Consider the following 19,252-nt stretch of genomic DNA (forward strand, 5'->3'; position numbering starts at 1 on the left):
TCCCCCCAAAATGCTGCTTGACTAGAAAATATACTTGGGGTCAAGATGATAGTAACAATAATAATAATAGTGTTATTTGTTATGCTCTTACTATGTGCCATGCACTGTTCTAAGTGCTGGGGAATATACAAAGTTATTAGCTTGTCCCAGGTGGGGCTCAGTCTTAATCCCCATTTTCCAGAAGAGGTAACTGAGGCACCAAGAAGTGAAGTGACTTGCCCAAAGTCACACAACAGCAGACAAGTGGTGGAGCTGGGATTAAAACGTAAGACCTCTGACTCCCAAGCCCGTGCTCTTTCCACTAAGTCACGCTACTTCTCTTAGGATGCCTTTCCTGCTCTTTCCCAGAGGCCCATGGGATTGGGAGGCTCCTACCATTCAATCCATGGTATTTGCTGAGCTCTTACTGAGTGCAGCACAGTGTACGGAATAGCTCTCCTCCCGGCACAAGGATGTGAGTCTGGAGGTGGGTCACCAGGGGCACATTTCCGCTTGCTTTGGCCCTGACTCCTTCTGTGGCTAGTTCTGCCCCAGAGCAGTACAATGCCAGGCCGCCCTGGGGTGGTTTTGCTTCCGCTTTGGCCCTTGGGTCTCGGTGGCCAGGGAACTTGTCAACCAACTCTTATATTAGTCTCCCAATTGCTTAGTACAGTGTTCTGCTCACTGAGAGTGCTAAATAAATACAATTGACTGATGGACTGATGCTGCCATAGAGCCCGCAGGTTTGGGCTCATCAGAAAGGTTTAGTCTCTGGGGCCATCCAGGTTGGGGGTGTTTCCTTTTGAATGGTCTCTGGGCTTGGCTCTGCCCAGGTTATCGACTTTTACCTGCCCAGGTAGGTCCTCTTTGGGGGAGCGTCATGAAGAAAGCCTCATTAGGGGGCCCAACTTTTCTCCCTTCCAGGATAACAGTGACTGTGCAGGAGGAGGGTCCCCTGTTCCCCACCCTCCCCCCAGTACCATTCTCACCTCAGAGGTTCTACGACAAGAGAGTCAAGATGGTGGGGGGGAGGTCGAGATGGCAGCCTGTCAGCCATGGACCAGGCAAAGGTCGGATGAGGTTGGATGAGGAGAAAAAAGACAGAGGTGGTCACCGGCCTGGGGCTGGAGATGCCCGCTTTGGCCCAAACCTAGAGGAACCACAGAACCTCAGGGCAGGGCAGGACCTCCTGAAGAAGCGAGCTGGGTTGGTCTGCACCTTGTTCCGTTCTTCTGTGTTCATTTCTCTCCCTCCTCCATCCAGAAATCACCGCCCCTACCCTGTGGATCAAGCACCTGGTCATCAAAGACTCCAAACTGAATAACACCAACATAAGGAATTCAGGTAAACCCTGCCTGGGATTCTTAATCCTGTCTGCCTGAGAATTTGTACGTATTAAAATGGTAACCCGGAAACAGGTCAGGCAGGAAGAAATGGAGAAGTAGCATTGCCTAGTGGATAGAGCACATGACTGGGAGTCAGAAGGACCTGGGTTCTAATTCAGGGGCTACCACTTGTCTGCTAGGTGACCTCGGGAAAGTCACTTCATTTCCCTAGATTTCTTTTCCCTCATCTGTAAAATGGGGATTAATTTAATTAATTAATTAACTCACTCTTAATCCTGTGAGTCCCATGTGGGACATGGACTGTGTCCAACCTGATTAGCTTTCATTCATTCAATAGTATTTATTGAGCGCTTACTATGTGCAGAACACTGTACTAAGCGCTTGGGATGAACAAGTCGGCAACAGATAGAGACAGTCTCTGCCGTTTGACGGGCTTACAGTCTAATCGGGGGAGACGGACAGACGAGAACAATGGCAATAAACGGAGTCGAGGGGAAGAACATCTCGTAAAAACAATGGCAACTAAATAGAATCGAGGCGATGTACAATTCATTAACAAAATAAATAGGGTAACGAAAATATATACAGTTGAGCGGAGGAGTACAGTGCTGTGGGGATGGGAAGGGAGAGGTGGAGGAGCAGAGGGAAAAGGGGAAAATGAGGGTTTAGCTGCGGAGAGGTAAAGGGGGGATGGCAGAGGGAGTAGAGGGAGAAGAGGAGCTCAGTCTGGGAATGCCTCTTGGAGGAGGTGAGTTTTAAGTAGGGTTTTGAAGAGGGAAAGAGAATCAGTTTGGCGGAGGTGAGGAGGGAGGGCGTTCCAGGACCGCGGGAGGACGTGACCCAGGCGTCGACGGCGGGATAGGTGAGACGAAGGGACGGTGAGGAGGTGGGCGGCGGAGGAGCGGAGCATGCGGGGTGGGCGGTAGAAAGAGAGAAGGGAGGAGAGGTAGGAAGGGGCAAGGTGATGGAGAGCCTTGAAGCCTAGAGTGAGGAGTTTTTGTTTGGAGCGGAGGTTGATAGGCAAGCACTGGAGTTGTTTAAGAAGGGGAGTGACATGCCCAGATCGTTTCTGCAGGAAGATGAGCCGGGCAGCGGAGTGAAGAATAGACTGGAGCGGGGCGAGAGAGGAGGAAGGGAGGGCAGAGAGAAGGCTGACACAGTAGTCTAGCCGGGATATAACGAGAGCCTGTAACAGTAAGGTAGCCGTCTGGGTGGAGAGGAAAGGGCGGATCTTGGCGATATTGTAGAGGTGAAACCGGCAGGTCTTGGTAACGGATAGGATGCGTGGGGTGAACGAGAGAGACGAGCCAAGGATGACACCGAGATCGCGGGCCTGAGAGACGGGAAGGATGGTCGTGCCATCAACGGTGATAGAGAAGTCTGGGAGAGGACCGGGTTTGGGAGGGAAGATGAGGAGCTCAGTATTGCTCATGTTGAGTTTTAGGTGGCGGGCCGACATCCAGGTGGAGACGTCCCGGAGGCAGGAGGAGATGCGAGCCTGAAGGGAGGGGGAGAGGACAGGGGCGGAGATGTAGATCTGCGTGTCATCTGCATAGAGATGGTAGTCAAAGCCGTGAGAGCGAATGAGTTCACCGAGGGAGTGAGTGTAAATGGAGAACAGAAGAGGGCCAAGAACTGACCCTTGAGGAACTCCAACAGTTAAAAGATGGGAGGGGGAGGAGGCGCCAGCGAAGGAGACCGAGAATGACCGGCCAGAGAGGTAAGAGGAGAACCAGGAGAGGACAGAGTCCGTGAAGCCAAGGTGAGATAAGGTATGGAGGAGGAGGGGATGGTTGACAGTGTCAAAGGCAGCAGAGAGGTCAAGGAGGATCAGAATGGAGTAGGAGCCATCGGATTTGGCAAGAAGGAGGTCACGGGTGACCTCAGAGAGAGCAGTCTCGGTAGAGTGGAGGGGACGGAAGCCAGATTGGAGGGGGTCCAGGAGAGAATGGGAGTTAAGGAATTCTAAGCATCGATTGTAGATGACTCGTTCTAGGATTTTGGAAAGGAAGGGTAGTAGGGAGATAGGGCGATAACTGGAGGGGGAAGTGGGGTCAAGAGCGGGTTTTTTTAGGATGGGGGAGACGTGGGCATGTTTGAAGGCAGAGGGGAAGGAGCCCTTGGAGATTGAGTGGTTAAAAATAGAAGTTAAGGAAGGTAGGAAGGCAGGGGCGATGGTTTTAAGAAGGTGAGAGGGAATGGGGTCCGAGGCGCAGGTGGAGGGGGTGGCACTTGCGAGGAGGGAGGAGATCTCCTCTGAGGATACTGCAGGGAAGGATGGGAAAGTAGGGGAGGGGGTCGGTGGGGGGGAGGCGAGAGGCGGAGGGGTGACTTTGGGGAGCTCAGACCTGATCGTGTTGATTTTCGTGAGGAAATAGGTGGCCAGATCATTGGGGGTGAGAGATGGGGGAGGGGGAGGAACAGGGGGCCTAAGGAGAGAGTTAAAGGTCCGGAACAATCGGCGGGGGTGATGGGCATGGGTGTCGATGAGGGAGGAGAAGAAGCTTTGCCTGGCGGAGGAGAGGGCAGAGTTAAGGCAGGAAAGGAGAAATTTGAAGTGTGTGAGGTCGGCTTGGTGTTTGGACTTTCGCCAGCAGCTCTCAGCAGCTCGAGCATAGGAGCGTAGGAAGCGGACAGAGGAGGTGATCCAGGGCCGTGGGTTAGTGGAGCGAGAGCGGCGGAGGGAAAGGGGGGCGAGAGAGTCGAGATGAGTAGAGAGGGTGGAGTTGGAGAGCGGAGACCCGATCGTCGAGAGTGGGAAGAGAGGACAGGGCGGCAAGGTGAGGAGAGATGCTATTGGAAAGACGGATGGGATCGAGAGAGCGGAGGTCTCTGTGGGGCAGTAGCGAAGATTTGCAGGGGGAGGGACTGTGAGAGATGAGGCAGGTGAGAAGGTTATGGTCAGAGAGAGGGATTTCAGAGTCGGTGAGGGAGGAGATAGTGCAGCGGTAGGAGATGACGAGATCGAGGGTGTGACCGAGTCGGTGAGTGGGCGCGGTATGGTGGAGGAGGAGGTCGGCAGAGTCGAGGAGGGATAGCAGGCGGGCGGCAGAGGAGTCGTCGGGTACATCCGTATGGATGTTGAAGTCTCCGAGGATCAGAGTGGGCAGAGAGAAGGAGAGAAGTAAGGTGAGAAAGGGGCAAGGTGGTTGAAGAAGTCGGAGGTGGGACCGGGAGGGCGGTAGATGACAGTGACAAGTAACTGGAGTGGGTGGTAGAGGTGAATGATATGGGCTTCGAAGGAGGGGAAGGAGAGGGAGGGGGGAGGAGGGATAGTGCGGAAGCGGCAACGGGGCGAGAGGAGGAAGCCGACGCCTCCTCCCTTACCGGTGAGTCTGGGGGAGTGGGAGAAGGAGAGGCCTCCGCCGGAGAGAGCGGCGGCGGAGACCGTGTCTTCGCGAGAGAGCCACGTTTCCGAAAGGGCGAGGAGGAGGAAAGAGCGAGAGAGGAAAAGGTCATGGATGAAAGGTAGCTTACCAGTAATAGAGCGGGGGTTCCAGAGGCCACACTTGAAAGTAGCTGTGGGTGCAAGGGGGGGAGGGGGGTAGGGCGGGGGGAGGGGAGGGTTTGGATGGGAAGGAGGTGGCGGGGCCCTGGACGGGGAGAGGGGGATGAGGGGTAGCGGTGGGACAAGAGGACTGGGATGGGGCATGGGTGGGGAAGAGAGAAGGGGGGAGGGGGTGAAGAGGGGGTTTGGTGGGGGGAAGAGTAGGGGGAGGGGGAAGAGGGGTAGCGCTGGTAAAGTGGGGTTCTAGGGCGGGGGGGGGGAGGAGACAGAGGAGAGAGCGGGAAAGAGCTGAGCGAGAGAGGGGAAGGGGAAGGGGAGGATAGGAAGGGGCGGGAGGGGGGAGGGGGGGAGGAGGGACATGGCGAGGCCAGAGAGGTGGGTGGCAGCACTGACAACAATAAACAGTAATAAACGAAATCGGTAATATAGCAACATGGTACAGTATGATACAATACAGTAGTGCTAATATAGCAACATGATACAGTATGATACAATATAGTCGTGTTAATAAAACGGGCGATGATCAGGGTCGGGGGTAGACTCGATTAAGGGGCGACCTGATCAGATTCAAAGTCTGACGACAATAAACAATAACAAGCGAGATCGCTAATATAGCAACATGCTACAGTAAGGCACACTACAATAGTGTTAATAAGCAGGCGATGACCAGGGTCGGGGGACGAGCCGACCCTACCCGATCAGAATCAAAGTCAAGCGGCCAGCGGCCGAGAGAGTCCCAGAGCTCATGACCAAATAACCCTGTGGCGGCGGGGGGGCCCTGAGGTTGTCCGGGGTGGGTGGCGGCCGTAGGCGTCGGCTAAGGTAAGGTAACATGGTGAGAACAAGGACGTCGTCGCCCGGGGCGGGAGCGGGAGAGATGAATCACCTCAAGAGGGAAGAGGGAGTGAGGCCTTCCCAAAATGGCCACCTCAGGCAGAGTGGGGGCTTCCCAAAATGGCCGCCTCGGGCGGAGTGGGGGAGCGGTTGCGGAGGACAATGTCCCCGGGCCCGAGCAGGGGGACACAATGTCCCCCGAGGACACAATGTCCTTGGGGCCGAGAAGGGGAGCACAATGTCCCCAGGATCGAGAAGGGGAGCGCAATGTCCCCGGGCCCGAGTGGGGGGGGGGGGCGGTGGACTGGAAGCTGGTGGCTGGGGGTCTGTGGGGGCGAAGATCCGTAGTGTCGGAGTTCCCGAGCGGGGGTACGGAGGTCCAGGTTGCGAAAGGCTGAGGCGGGCGCGGGTCCGGGCGGTCCGAGGCTCAGCTCCCCGGTGGAGGGGGAGGAAGCGCAGATGAGTCGGCGAGCGGTAGGCGAAGGGGGGCTTGTCGGGAATCGGGGCTGGGCAGGCCGAGGCTGCGCCTCAGGGGAGCAGAGATCCCGAGCCCACGAGGTAATAGCTCCAAGGGTCCGGGCAATGACAAGGCTCAGCTTCCCGGGAGAGGGGGGTGGTCTCGGCGTGGATGAGTCGGCGGTCAGCGACCAAAAAGCCGCTAAAGTCGGCGGTCGGTGGCCAGAAGGCTGCTAAAGAGCTAGGCTGGAAACGGGGGGCAGGCAGCCCAAGGAACCACCGCCTGGGAGGAGAGCTCCAGAGTCCATGTGGTGGTCGATTCAGCCCCAGGGGAGCAGAGATCCCGGGCCCACAAGGTAATGGCTCCAAGGGTCCGAGCGATGACAAGGCTCAGCTTCCCGGGAGAGGGGGGTGGTCTCGGCGTGGATGAGTTGGCGGTCGGCGACCAAAAAGCCGCTAAAGTCGGCGGTCGGTGGCCAAAAGGCTGCTAAAGAGCTAGGCTGGAAACGGGGGCAGGCAGCCCAAGGAACCACCGCCTGGGAGGAGAGCTCCAGAGTCCATGTGGTGGTCGATTCGGCTGGGAAGAGGGGGCCCGGCGGTCTGGGACTTACCCCCAGGGGAACAGAGATCCCGGGCCCACGTGGTAATGGCTCCAAGGCTCCGGGCAATGACAAGGCTCAGCTTCCCAGGGAGAGGGGGGTGGTCTCGGCGTGGATGAGTCGGTGGTCGGCGGCCAAAAAGCCGCTAAAGTCGGCGGTCGGTGGCCAAAAGGCTGCTAAAGAGCTAGGCTGGAAACGGGGGGCAGGCAGCCCAAGGAACCACCGCTTGGGAGGAGAGCTCCCGAGTCCATGTGGTGGTCGATTCAGCCCCAGGGGAGCAGAGATCCCGGGCCCATGAGGTAATGGCTCGTACCTACCCTAGCACCTAGAAGGGTGCCTTGCAGTAAACACTTTACAAATACCTTTAAAAAAGAAAAAAATCAGGCCAGGCAGGCATCTCACTGGAGTGAGGCTTAGTGGAAAGAGCACAGGCTTGGGAGTCAGAAGACATGGGTTCAAATCTCAGCTCTGCTGCTTGTCTGCTGTGTGACCTTGGGCAAGCCACTTAACTTCTCTGTGCCTTAGTTTCCTCATCTGTAAAATGGGGATGAAGACTGTGAGCTCTACGTGGGAAACCCCGATGAGCTTGTATCTACCCCAGCACTTAGTGCTTGGCACATAGTAAGCACTTAACAAACACCATTATTACTATTATTATGATAAAACCTAGCTTTAGTCTTGCAGGTTTGTAGGGGTCGGTTGCTGACTGCCACTGGTGGTGTAGAAAACCTGGCCCATCTTGGGACGACTAGTCAACAGACTGCAAGACTGCTCCACATACATTAATCCAAAGAAGTGCAAGCCTGTGTATGTGTGTGTTTGTGTGTGTGCCTCAACAAGTCACAATCGAGTATCTGGAGTCTGTGAATTGGGAAACCTCAGAGTTCATTCATTCATTTATTCAATCGTATTTACTGAGTGTTTACTATGTGCAGAGCACTGTACTAGCGCTTGGAAAGTACAATTCAACAACAAAAAGACACAATCCCTGCCCATAACGAGCTCACAATCTAGAAGTAAGCAGGCATCAATAACATCAATATAAATAAATAGAATTATAGATGTATACACATGATAGATATATACACAAACAGGCATTAATTATAAATAAATAGAATTATAGATGTGTACTTATATACACAAGTGTTGTTGGGAGGGGAGGGGTGTAGAGCAAAGGGAGCGAGTCGGGGCAATGGGGAGGAAGAGGGAGCTGAGGAAAAAGGAGGACTTAGTCTGGGAAGGCCACCTGGAGGAGGTAAACCTTCAGTAGGGCTTTGAAGGGGGGAAGTGTGACTAGGGGATTTGAGGAGGGAGAGCGTTCCAGGCCAGAGTTAGGATGTGGGCCAGTGGTTGATGGCGGGACAGGTGAGAACGAAGCACAGTGAGGAGGTTAGCACCAGAGGAGCCGAGTGTGTGGGCTGGACTGTAGAAGGAGAGAAGGGAGGTGAGGTAGGAGGGGATAAGGTGATGGAGAGATTTGAGGAGTTTTTGCTTGACAAAGAAGTTGATAGGCAACCACTGGAGATTCATATGTGTTTGGTATGGCATCAGGTATCCAATTGATGTGTCAGGCTCTCTGGGAATGGCCTTTGGTGACTGGAACTAAGTGCATCACCATGGCGATGACATGAAAGACATTTTGCACTTTCCAATGGGAGCTGGGAGCCAGTGTCACTGCAGAAGAGAGGAGGGAGGGCATTTTGGTAGGATGCGTCGCCCCTCGGTGGGGGTTGTGCCGCTCATCAACACTACAGGCAAAGCTTAGGTCATTGCACCACTCTCAACTTGGGAAAGGAGTCAGGGGTGTTGGCAGCTCAAGGAGACAAGAGATCCAGAGTGGATTATCTGAGGGAAACCAGATCTGGTCAGATCCATCTCCTTGGATGAAAATCTCCTTTGCCAGTAGACTCTCAGTGCTACTTCTTCCTTCCTGGCTGAAGCCGGCTCAAGCCGGTTCCATCCTCTTCTGACCTGCTGTCACCTGGTGGGTTGGTGGTCCGAATCCTCTTCGGATGAGCAGAGATTTCGGGGAAACATGGCACAGCTTCAAAAGTCAGGTCTATGAGAAGTTGCACAGTGGTTAGAGTGGCTTGGCTTGGGAATAGCTTAGTGTCTTGGGACTTAGAAGGACCTGGGTTTTAATCTGAGTTCTGCCACTTTTTGCTGTGTGACCTTGGGCAAATCACTTAACTGAGCCTCAGTTCCTTCATCTGTAAAATGGGGATTAAGATCGTGAGCCCCATGTGGGTCAAGGACTGTGTCTAGCCTGAATAGCTTGTATTTACCCTCGTGCTTAGTACAATGGCTGGTATACAGTAAGCACTTTATCAAATACCATTATTAATAATAGTAATAGTAATATAAAAAAAATCCATACTCTTCAATTCCAACCCTCTCCTCTTCTGGTTGTGGTGGCCTCCTGGCTCATTTAAGCTTGTCTGAGTCACCTGGCCAACTTGCCCAGCTGAGTAATGTCAGATTTTCCTAGTATTTTCCAGAGGCCAGAGGATTTTCCACAATCAGTAAAGGTCAACGACCCAGGGGGACTTCCTGAGTCAAATGCTGGCCCAACTCCCTCCTCTCCAGTCCTCTTTATGCAAAGCTATGACAATTTATAATGATATTTGTTAAATGCTTACTTTGTGCCAAGAAATGGGGAACATACAATATCATTGGATGGGATATGGCCCTTGGCCCACCAGGGGCTCACAGTACAAATGGGGAGGACAGACATTTAATCCCCATTTTGCGGATGAGGCAACAACTGAAGTCCAGAGGAGTGAAGTGATTTGCCCAAGGTCATACAGCAAACAAGTGGGAGAGCTGGGATTAGACCCCAGGTCCTTCTGACTCCCAGGCCCATGCTCTATCCACTAGGCAATGCTGCTTCACACTACTGGTGTTGAGCTTTTACTTATCCCTGGCTTCCAGGATCAGGTCTTGCAACTGTCAGAGAGTGAGCCTCCAAGGTTTTTTTAAATTATTCCTGCCCATTTTCTTCGAAGTCTGCCTCTGGCAAGTTGGGCTAATCCAGGGAGATCTGAAGAAGTAGGCTCCGGCAGTCAAGTCAAAGACCTTTCTTCTTTTTCATGGTTCCTTGGGCCTCCCTGACCAAGCTCAGCTGTGCCAGGGATATATACTTCACATCTCCCTCCGAAATCTCCCAAGTGGCACAGCTTGGAAAGAGCCGTTGGCTCTCTCATCCTTCCACCAACCAGTCCCCGCTGTCCACCTGGCTTCGACTGCTGCTGGCCCCGTCGTCGCTGCTGCCGTTGCTGGGCCACTGGGTTTGGGCTCCGTCCCCCAGGCCTGTGCTGACAGCCCGTAAGGAAACCGCAGGGTGATGTAATGAGCAGAGGCCTGGAAAAATAAATAGCTCTCGGGGAAACCAGCAGAAGCTGCCGTCAGCAAATACCCTCCAGCCACCTGGAGCCGCAGGCATGACGTGATTGAGAGGAAGAGTGAGTCAGTCGGGATCGTTAGCACCCAAGGACAGGTTGGGGCCCGTATGTTTTTCGTATCGCGCTGTTTATTTCTCAGACCTGCCATCCGGATGGCTGGTCATCTGTCCCGTGCGTCTGTCTGTCCAGACGTGGCTTGCGGGGAAGGTATGGGGAGGGGGTGGCAGCCGGCCGACGGACTCTCTTCCGGCTGCGGCTCCCGGACACCAGAGCTCTTCTGGCTCCTCAAATTTTCCCTCTGCGGAACAGGGCTGTAAACAAGGCTGGAGACACCCGTGTGGTCATTCCTTTGGTCCATTTTTTACCTTGTTTGTTGTTTGGCTTCATGTGGCTGCCTCACCTTGACGGGGAGTGGGTGGTGGGTGGTTAGGGATGGGTGGAGAGGAGTGGGTGGTAGTGGTTGGGTGATGGGTGAAGAAGAGTGGGTGGTGGGCAGATGAGTAATGGAAGAAGGGGCATGGGAGGTGGGTGGTTGGGTGAAGGGGATTGAGAGGTGGGTGGTTAGATGATGGGTGAAGGGGGGTAGCTGGGTGAAGGAGAGTGGGTGGAGGGTAGTTGGGTGATGGGTGAAGGGGAGTTGGTGGTGGGTGGTTAGGTGATGGGTAAAGGGGAGGAGGTGGTTGGGTGATGAGTGAAGGTGAGTGGATGGAAGGTGGTTGGGTGATGGGTGAAAGGGAGTGGGTGGGGGATGGTTGAGTCAAGTGGAAGGTGGATGATAGGGTGGTGGATGGTGAGTTGAATTCTCACCCTTTCTCTAGCACTGTCCCTCCTCACAGCTTGCCCCTGGTAAGCAGCGTGACATTATAGAAAAAGCATGGGTCTAAGAGTCAGAGGACATAAATTCTAATATTGGCAATATAACTTGCCTGCTGTGTGACCTAAGACAAGTTACTTAACAGCTCTGTGACTCCATTTCCTCATGTGTGAACTCAGTTTTGTTATCATACTTAGACTTTGAGACCCAGGACTGTATCCATCATAACTACCTTGTATCTATCCCATTGCTCAGTACATTTTTTGTCACATTGAAAGCACTTAACAAGTACCACTTAAAGAACCCCAACAAAACAGGGGGCATGAAGGGGGTTGTTTCTTCATTCCCTGCACCAGGGGAGAGAGGGAAGAAAGGAGGGAGAGGGAGGGAGAGCTTTTGGCAGGCTCTGGAGGCTAGAGAAGGTTACATACCTCTTATTGCCCTGCCTTCCAACCTCCACCCCCACACACAAACAAGTCTCCTGACAAGAGCATCATGTTTAGCAATCCCTCACCAGCCCGTTGTCTTGAGTTTTTTTATGGTATTTGTTAAGGGTGGCAAGCACTGTGCTAAGTGCTGGGGTAGATACAAGCTACTCAGGTTGGACACAGTCCATGTCCCATGTGGGCCTTACTATCTTAATCCTCATTTTACAGATGAGAGAACTGAGGCCCAGAGTGGTGAAGTGACTTACCCAAGGTTACATAGCAGGCACCTGGTGGAGTCAGGATTAGAACCCAGGTCCTTCTGGCTCCCAGGCCCATGCATTGTCTGCTAGGCCATGCTGCTCCTTTTTCCCCAATGCTCTGGAGATGAGTAAATTGTTTTGCCGACTTTGCAGGCAAGGGAACTGAGGCCCAGAGAAGGAAAATCATTTTCAAAGGGTCACGCAGGTCGTGGGCCAGCTGTGATCAGAACACGCTAGTCTGAGTTCTCTCCATCGGTTGCCAAATTTAAACCAGAGGTAGTCCTGTTTAATCCTGTACCCGCTAAACTCTGTACTCCAGTGGGGTCAGTGTGTTCATGGAAGTCATGGTAAACTGAGCCACTGACCTGTTAATCAGGCTTTAGCAGTAGTAGTAGGCTGTAAACTCGTTATGGACAGGGAATATATCTGCTAATTCTGTTGTATTGTACTTTCCCAAGCACTTACTACAGTGCTCTGCACATAGAGATTATACTTCAATCAGAAAAACAGTGGAACTGGTCAGAGACACTTCCCCTTTTGGACCTGTAATCACCCTTGCTCCCAAAGAGGGGGAGAGTCACTCATCTGCTGGAGAGAGGAGGAATTAGAGAATGCCTTTTCAGGGGCCAAACAGCACCCTGGGCTAGGGGGAAGCTTAGTGGAGGAGTAAGAGGGTCGAGGGTCGGAGGTCTCTGGGGAAGCAGGAGAGGCCTTGAGTTTAGCTTCACTAGGATTTTCTATGGGAATAAACTCAGATGCCAGGGGAAGGCAGACTGATTGAATCTAAAATTGGAGAGTTTTACCTAGCCAGTGCCATAGGGACGGAGCTCACTGGTGTGTTCTGGTCTCCCCAGAGAAGTTGCCTATTCTACCCGCACTGTGACTCCAGAATTCCGGAAGCCTGCTGTCACCATAATGTTCTGGATCGGTTCTCTTCCCAGCCTGTCCTGTCTCCCCGTTCTGAATTAGCTCCATTTGCTAGTGGAATTGGGCTTCTCTGCGCGGCTCTGGGAAGCCGGGTTAAGGACCTTGTCTATGGTGCCTTTTCAGTTTTCTCTAATGCCTTGTCTCTTGACCACTGGCATTTTAGAGTGGAGTTTTGAGGCTGCAGTTAGCCCCACTCTTGCCAGAGCCCAGAGCCCAGACCTCCCTGCTGACTTTTGGCAGTGAGCCTGAGCCTCTCCAGAGTCCTAGTAGTGAGCAGGTGGAGGAAAAGCTTTGGGGGATAGGAGCAGAGGGCGGAGGGAGTTGGGGGTCCTGCCAAGACTGCAAGTAAATGGTAACTACGGTGTGGCCTAATGGAAAGATCATGGGCCTGGGAGTCTACGGACCTGGGTTCTAATCTTGGCTCCTCCACATATCTGCTGTGTGACCTTGAGCTAGTCATTTCACTCCTCTGGGTCTTAGTTATCTCATCTGTAAAATAGGGAATGAGACTGTAAGCCCTATGTGGGACAGGTACTGCATCTGACTTGAATACCTTGTATCTACCGCAGCACTTAGAACGGTGCTTGAAAATACTATTATTATCATTATTACTGTGATTATATCACAGAGAAGAATAGACCGCTGGGACTGGTTAAATCTCTCCCACGAAGAAGTGCAAAGCATGCAAGGGAAAAAATAACTCAGCCCAAGAATCTGCATGCAGCCATAGGTGCTGAGATCCGGTGTGGCTAGACAAATAAACCACACCAGCTCTCAGCATCGTGGAATAAATCTTCCAAAGGAATTTGGTCTCCCACCAGATCTCACCTCCCCACCCCCGCAAGCCCTGCCCGAAATGTGCCCAGACTCCACCCCTGGCCTTCCAAAAAAGAAAACAAATTACACCATGCTCTCCCAATGCAGGCTCCCCCCTCTACCCACTCCACTGCACACACGAACACACACACAGACACACACACATGCACATGTGGTCCCCACACTTGGGCATCCAAGAGAACACAGTGTGGCTAGCAAAGAGGTGGGGGAGGGAAGAGGAGCCCTTGGGATTTGGTTGAAAACCAGACTAAGGCAATTGGGAGTTTTTCTTTCCTGATGGAGTTTATTTGGTAAGGGGAGGATGGCGGGGGTTGGCTCTGGGCAGTGAGGAACACAACCCCCACAGATATTTGCTAACAGAAATATGTCTGGAGGACCTCGTATCTACTCCAGCACTCGGAACAGTGCTTGACACATAATTAGTACTTAACAAATATAATAACAATAATAATAGACCTACCTTAATAATAGTTGTGATATTTATTAAGCACTTACTATGTGCCAAACACTGAACTAAGTATCGGGGAAGGTACAAGATAGGATGTACATACATACACACACACACACACACACACACACACACACACACACACGCACGTGTTGTTCAACATGGAGATGTGAGCGGGTGTTTTAATAACCAGGGCTTCAATATCATTTTTCAGTCAGTCGGTAAATGGTTATTGAGTGCCCCTAGGTTACATAGAAGTGAACTGTGTGCTAAAAATACACTTCAAAGGGAAGACTGTCCAAGAGGAACTCGCAATCTAAAGAGACAAAGCAGGCTTGCACTGATTCAGTGTCAACATTATTTTCTCAGCACCTGGGTTGAGTTTGGGGAACAAGCAACACAAGTGAAAACTAACTCCTCACCTCTAAGAATTTACGAGCTAATGTTTGGGAGGCTTATCATTATTATGATTATTAGGTATTGTTATCATTGTTAGTAGTTATTGTTATTAATAATAATGGTATCTGCTAAGCACATTCTTTCCAAATACTGAACTAAGCTCTGGAGTAGAAACAAGACAACCAGGTCAGACACCGTCTCTGCTTACATGGGACTCTCAGTCTAAGGGGGAGGGAGAACTGTACTTAATACCCAATTTCCAGGTGAAAAAACTAAGGCACAGAGAAGTTAAAACACTTATTGAAGATCACACAGCAGGTTTGTGGCAGAGATGGGATTAGAACCTAAATCTCCTGATTCTAGGCCCATGTTCTTTTCACTAGGCCACATTGCTTCTCTGTGTGAAGGATGAAATATATTCAGTTAGAAAAGCAAAAGGAACTGAGAGTACCAAATGCCTCCCCCTCCACATGCACATTGTACCCCATTCCTGTGCACCTTATAAAAACTCTCACCCCTTCCCCCTTCCCTCTTTAACTACCATCTTTAACTCTCCAATGGCCTCTTCCCCACTGCCTTCAAACATGCCCACATCTCCCCCATCCTAAAAAACCCTCCCTTGACCCCACATCCCCCTCCAGTTATGGCCCCATCTCCCTCCTACTTTTCTTCTCCAAACTCCTTGAGTGAGTCATATTCACTCACTGCCTCAAATTGCTCTCCTCCAACCCTCTCGTCGACACCCTCCAATCTGGCTTCCACCCACTTCACTCCACTGAAACTGCCTTCTCAAAGGTCACCAGTGGTCTCTTTCTTGCCAAATCTAATGGGTCCTACTCCATCCTTATCCTCCTCAACCTCCCAGCTCCCTTTGACACTATAGACCATCTTCTTCTAATAATGTTGGTATTTGTTAAGCGCTTACTATGTGCAGAGCACTGTTCTAAGCGCTGGGGTAGACACAGGGGAATCAGCTTGTCCCACGTGGGGCTCACAGTCTCCATTTTACTCTCCATTTTACAGATGAGGTAACTGAGGCACAGAGAAGTTAAGTGACTTGCCCACAGTCACCCAGCTGACAAGTGGCAGAGCCGGGATTCGAACCCATGACCTCTGACTCCAAAGCCCGGGCTCTTTCCACTGAGCCATGCTGCTTCTCCTCGTTACATTATCCAACCTTGGCTTCACTGACACTGTCCTCTCCTGGTTCTCCTCTTATCTCTCTGGCCATTCATTCTCAGTCTCCTTCATGGGCTTCTCCCCACCTTCCCATTCCCTAACTGTAGTGGTGCCTCAAGGTTCACTTCTCGGTCCCCTTCTGCTCTCCATCTACACTCACTCCCTTGGAGAACTCATTCGTTCCCACAGCTTCAACTACCATCTCTATGTGGATGACACCCAAATCTACATCTCCTCCCCTCTTCTCTCTTCCTCCCTCCAGGCTCGCATCTTCTCCTGCCTTCAGGACATCTCTAATTGGATGTCCTCCCACCAACTCAAACTCAACACATCCAAGACAGAGCTCCTCATCTTTCCTCTCAAACCCTGTCCCCTCCCTGACTTTCCCATCACTGTAGATGGCACAACCGTCCTTCCCATCTCACAAGCTCATAACCTTGGTGTCATCCTTGACTCCGCTCTCTTGTTCACCTCACATATCCGATCGGTCACCAAATCCTGTCGGTCTCACCTTCACAACATCGCCAAGATCCGCCCTTTCCTTTCCATCCAAACTGCTACCACAATCACTCATCTTATCCCAACTGGATTACTGCATCAGCCTCCTTTTTGCCCTCCCAAGATCCCGCCTCTCTCCACTTCAGTACGTATTTCACTCTGCTGCCTGGATTATTCATTCATTCATTCAATAATATCTATTGAGCGCTTACTATGTGCAGAGCACTGTACTAAGCGCTTGGAATGTACAATTTGGTAACAGATAGAGACAATCCCTGCCCATTGACGGGCTTACAGTCTAATCAGGGAAGACAGATGGACAAAAACAAGACAACTTAATCACAGTAAATAGAATCAAGGGGATGTACACCTCATTAACAAAATAAATAGGGTAATAAAAATATATACAAAGGAGCACAGTGCTGAAGGGAGGGGAGCTGAGTCAAGGATGACACCAAGGTTGCGGGCTTGAGAGACGGGAAGGATGGTCATCCCAATCACAGTGTCAGGGAAGTCAGGAAGAGGACAGAGTTTGGGAAGGAAGAGAAGGAGCTCAGTTTTGGACATGTTGAGGTTTAGGTGACAGGCAGACATCCAGGTGGAGACGTCCTGGAGTCAGGAGGAGATACAAACCTGAAGGGAGGGGGAAAGTACAGGGAAGGAGATGTAGATTTGTGTGTCATCTGCATAGAGATGATAGTTGAAGCTGTGGGAGCGAATGAGTTCACCAAGGGAGTGAGTGTAGATGGAGAACAGAAGAGGGAACAGATGGGAGGTGGAGGAGGAGCCTGCGAAGGAGACCAAGAATGAACGGCCAGAAAGATGAGGATTATTTTTCTACAGAAATGTTCACGGCATGTCCCCTTCTCCCGACCTTCCCCGTCTTCCAAAAATGTCCAGTGGTTGCCTATCCACCTCAGTATTGAGCAAAAACTCCTCACTTTTGGCTTCAAAGCTCTCTATCACCTTGCCCCCTCCTACATCACCTCCCTTCTCTCCTTCTACATCCCTGCCTGCACTCTCTGCTCCTTTGATGAGAATTAGACTGTAAGCCCGTCAAACGGCAGGGACTGTCTCTATCTGTTGCCGACTTGTTCATTCCAAGTGCTTAGTATAGTGCTCTGCACATAGTAAGCGCTCAATAAATACTATTGAATGAATGAACCTTCTCACTGTGCCTCGATCTTGCCTTTCTTGCTGCCAACCCCTGGCCCATGTCCTACCTCTGGCCGGGAATGCCCTCCCTCCTCAAATCCACCAAGCAGTCTTCCCCCCTTCAAAGGCCTACTGAAGGCGCACCTCCTCCAAGAGGCCTTCCCAGACTAAGCCCCACTTTTTCTCAGCTCCCCCTTCCTTCTGTGTCACCACGATTTGCTCTCTTTGCTCTCCCCCCAGCCCCAGCCCCACAGCCAATTCTATTTACTTATATTGATGTCTGTTTACTTATATTGATGTCTGTCTCCCCCCTCTAGACTGTGAGACCGTTGTGCACAGGGATTGTCTCTCTTTATTGCTGTATTGTACTTTCCAAGCACTTAGTATAATGACATACACATAGTAAGCACTCAATAAATACAATTGAATGAATGAATGAATGAATGAATGAGTAGAGAATGGGTCCTCAGAGGTAAAATAATGAGTGGGACTAATCCAGGAAACTTCCTGGGAAAAGTGGGGCTTGAGTGAAAATCTAAAGGAATAGAGAGAATTAGAAATACTATTTATTGTCTGTCAGCATTCACCTTTAGGACTGTGCGAGATTTTGCCATTGAGTTCTCATCACTGATTCCCATTTCTCTTCCCTCCAATGGTCTGGAAACTAAATGTTATTGGAAAAACATCATCTTTTCCCTGCTTCAAAGTAGTGGAAACTCCTTCAGGACAGAGCAGGTAGATTTCTTCCAAAGATGCCTCTTCCGTGGACAGCTGGAAATGGCAGCAGGCTTGAAATATTCATTGTTCTCCTTGGAAATTTAAATGCTCCTCACTCCCCAGGAAATTCAGCCCAAATTTCACTCCTCTTTGCTTTAACCCTCTGCTCTAAATTTGCATGTGGATGTGTGAGTGCAGACGAAGCCTTAATCAATTCCTCTTCCATAACTGTCTATATCATCCAAGCACTTCTAGTTTGGTTCCTGACCCTGCCCACAACAAGCTTACAGTCTAGAGGGCTGCACAAAGTAAGCGCTCAATAAATAATATTGATTAATTGATTGCTATCTTACCCAGCGCTTAGCAAATGCCACAATCATTGTTATTAGGGAAGTTTCACTTATTGCCCAGGATTGGTGAACTCCACTGTATATTAGGTGGGAGCCAGGGTGTGCAGGCAATCTCAAAATGGGAGATGATTTTTCCAAATGGCAGGGAATCAATCAATCAAAAGTATTTAGAGAGTTCTTACTGTGCCCAGCACTGAAGTAAGCACTTGGGAGAGTACAACCCAACAATATAGCAGACACATTCCCTGCCCGTAATGAGCTTACAGTCTGGAAAGTGAGACAGACAATAATATGAATGAATAAATTATGAATATGGACATAAGTGCTAGGATCAGGAATGAATAAAGGGAGCAAATCAGGGTGATGCAGAAAGGAGTGGGAGAAAAGAAAATAAGAGCTTAGTCAGGGAAGGCTTCTTGGAGGAGATGTGCCTTCAATAAGGTTTTGAAGGTAGGGAGAGTGATCATCTATCAGATATAAAGAGAGAGGGTGTTCCAGGCCAGAGGCAGGATGTGGGCGAGAGGTTGTCAATGAGATAGATGAAACTAATGAAAGTTGGCATGAAATGAGCGAGGTGGGTGGGATGGATTGTAGTAAGAGAGTATCAAGGTGAAGTAGGAAGAGGCAGAGTGATGGAATGCCTCAAAGCTGATAGTAAGGAGTTTCTGTTTGATGTGGAAATGAATGGGCAACCACTGAAGGTTCTTGAGGAGTGAGGAAACATGGACTGAATGTTTTTGTAGCGACATGATCCGGGCAGCAGAGTGAAGTATGGACTAGGGTAGGGAGAGACAGGAGTCAGGGAGCTCAGCAAGGAGGCTAATTTAGTAATAAAGGCAGGATAGAATAAATTCCTGGACTAGTGTGGTAGCAGTTTGGATGGAGAGGAAAGGGTGGATTTTAGCAATGATGTGAAAATTGAACCAGCAGGATTTAGTGATAGACTGACTATGTAGGGGAATTTCACATCCCCCTGCCTGTGGAAAGTGTTGTGGAAATGTAGAGACCACAATCAAGCCCTGGACCTGCCTGGAATCAGGTCATCCTGTCCCTGCCTGAGATAGGGAGAGGCACAGATTGGTTGTCCCCTTTCTGTCAATCTTTTGGAATCCCATGG

General features: G+C 50.9%; 1 protein-coding gene across 3 annotated transcripts in view; it reads left to right on the forward strand.

Annotated features, from left to right (window-relative positions):
- The window catches only part of SMOC1 (SPARC related modular calcium binding 1), a 150,025-nt gene that overhangs the window by 106,417 nt on the left and 24,356 nt on the right, over positions 1-19,252 (forward strand). For all 3 annotated transcript variants that reach the window (XM_029067929.2, XM_029067935.2, XM_029067942.2), the window contains exon 7: positions 1,243-1,323. In XM_029067929.2, the coding sequence (XP_028923762.1) occupies positions 1,243-1,323 (81 nt within the window). The remainder of the gene's footprint in view (positions 1-1,242; positions 1,324-19,252) is intronic.

Source organism: Ornithorhynchus anatinus, chromosome 1 (assembly GCF_004115215.2).
Source record: "Ornithorhynchus anatinus isolate Pmale09 chromosome 1, mOrnAna1.pri.v4, whole genome shotgun sequence".
Taxonomy (NCBI): domain Eukaryota; kingdom Metazoa; phylum Chordata; class Mammalia; order Monotremata; family Ornithorhynchidae; genus Ornithorhynchus; species Ornithorhynchus anatinus.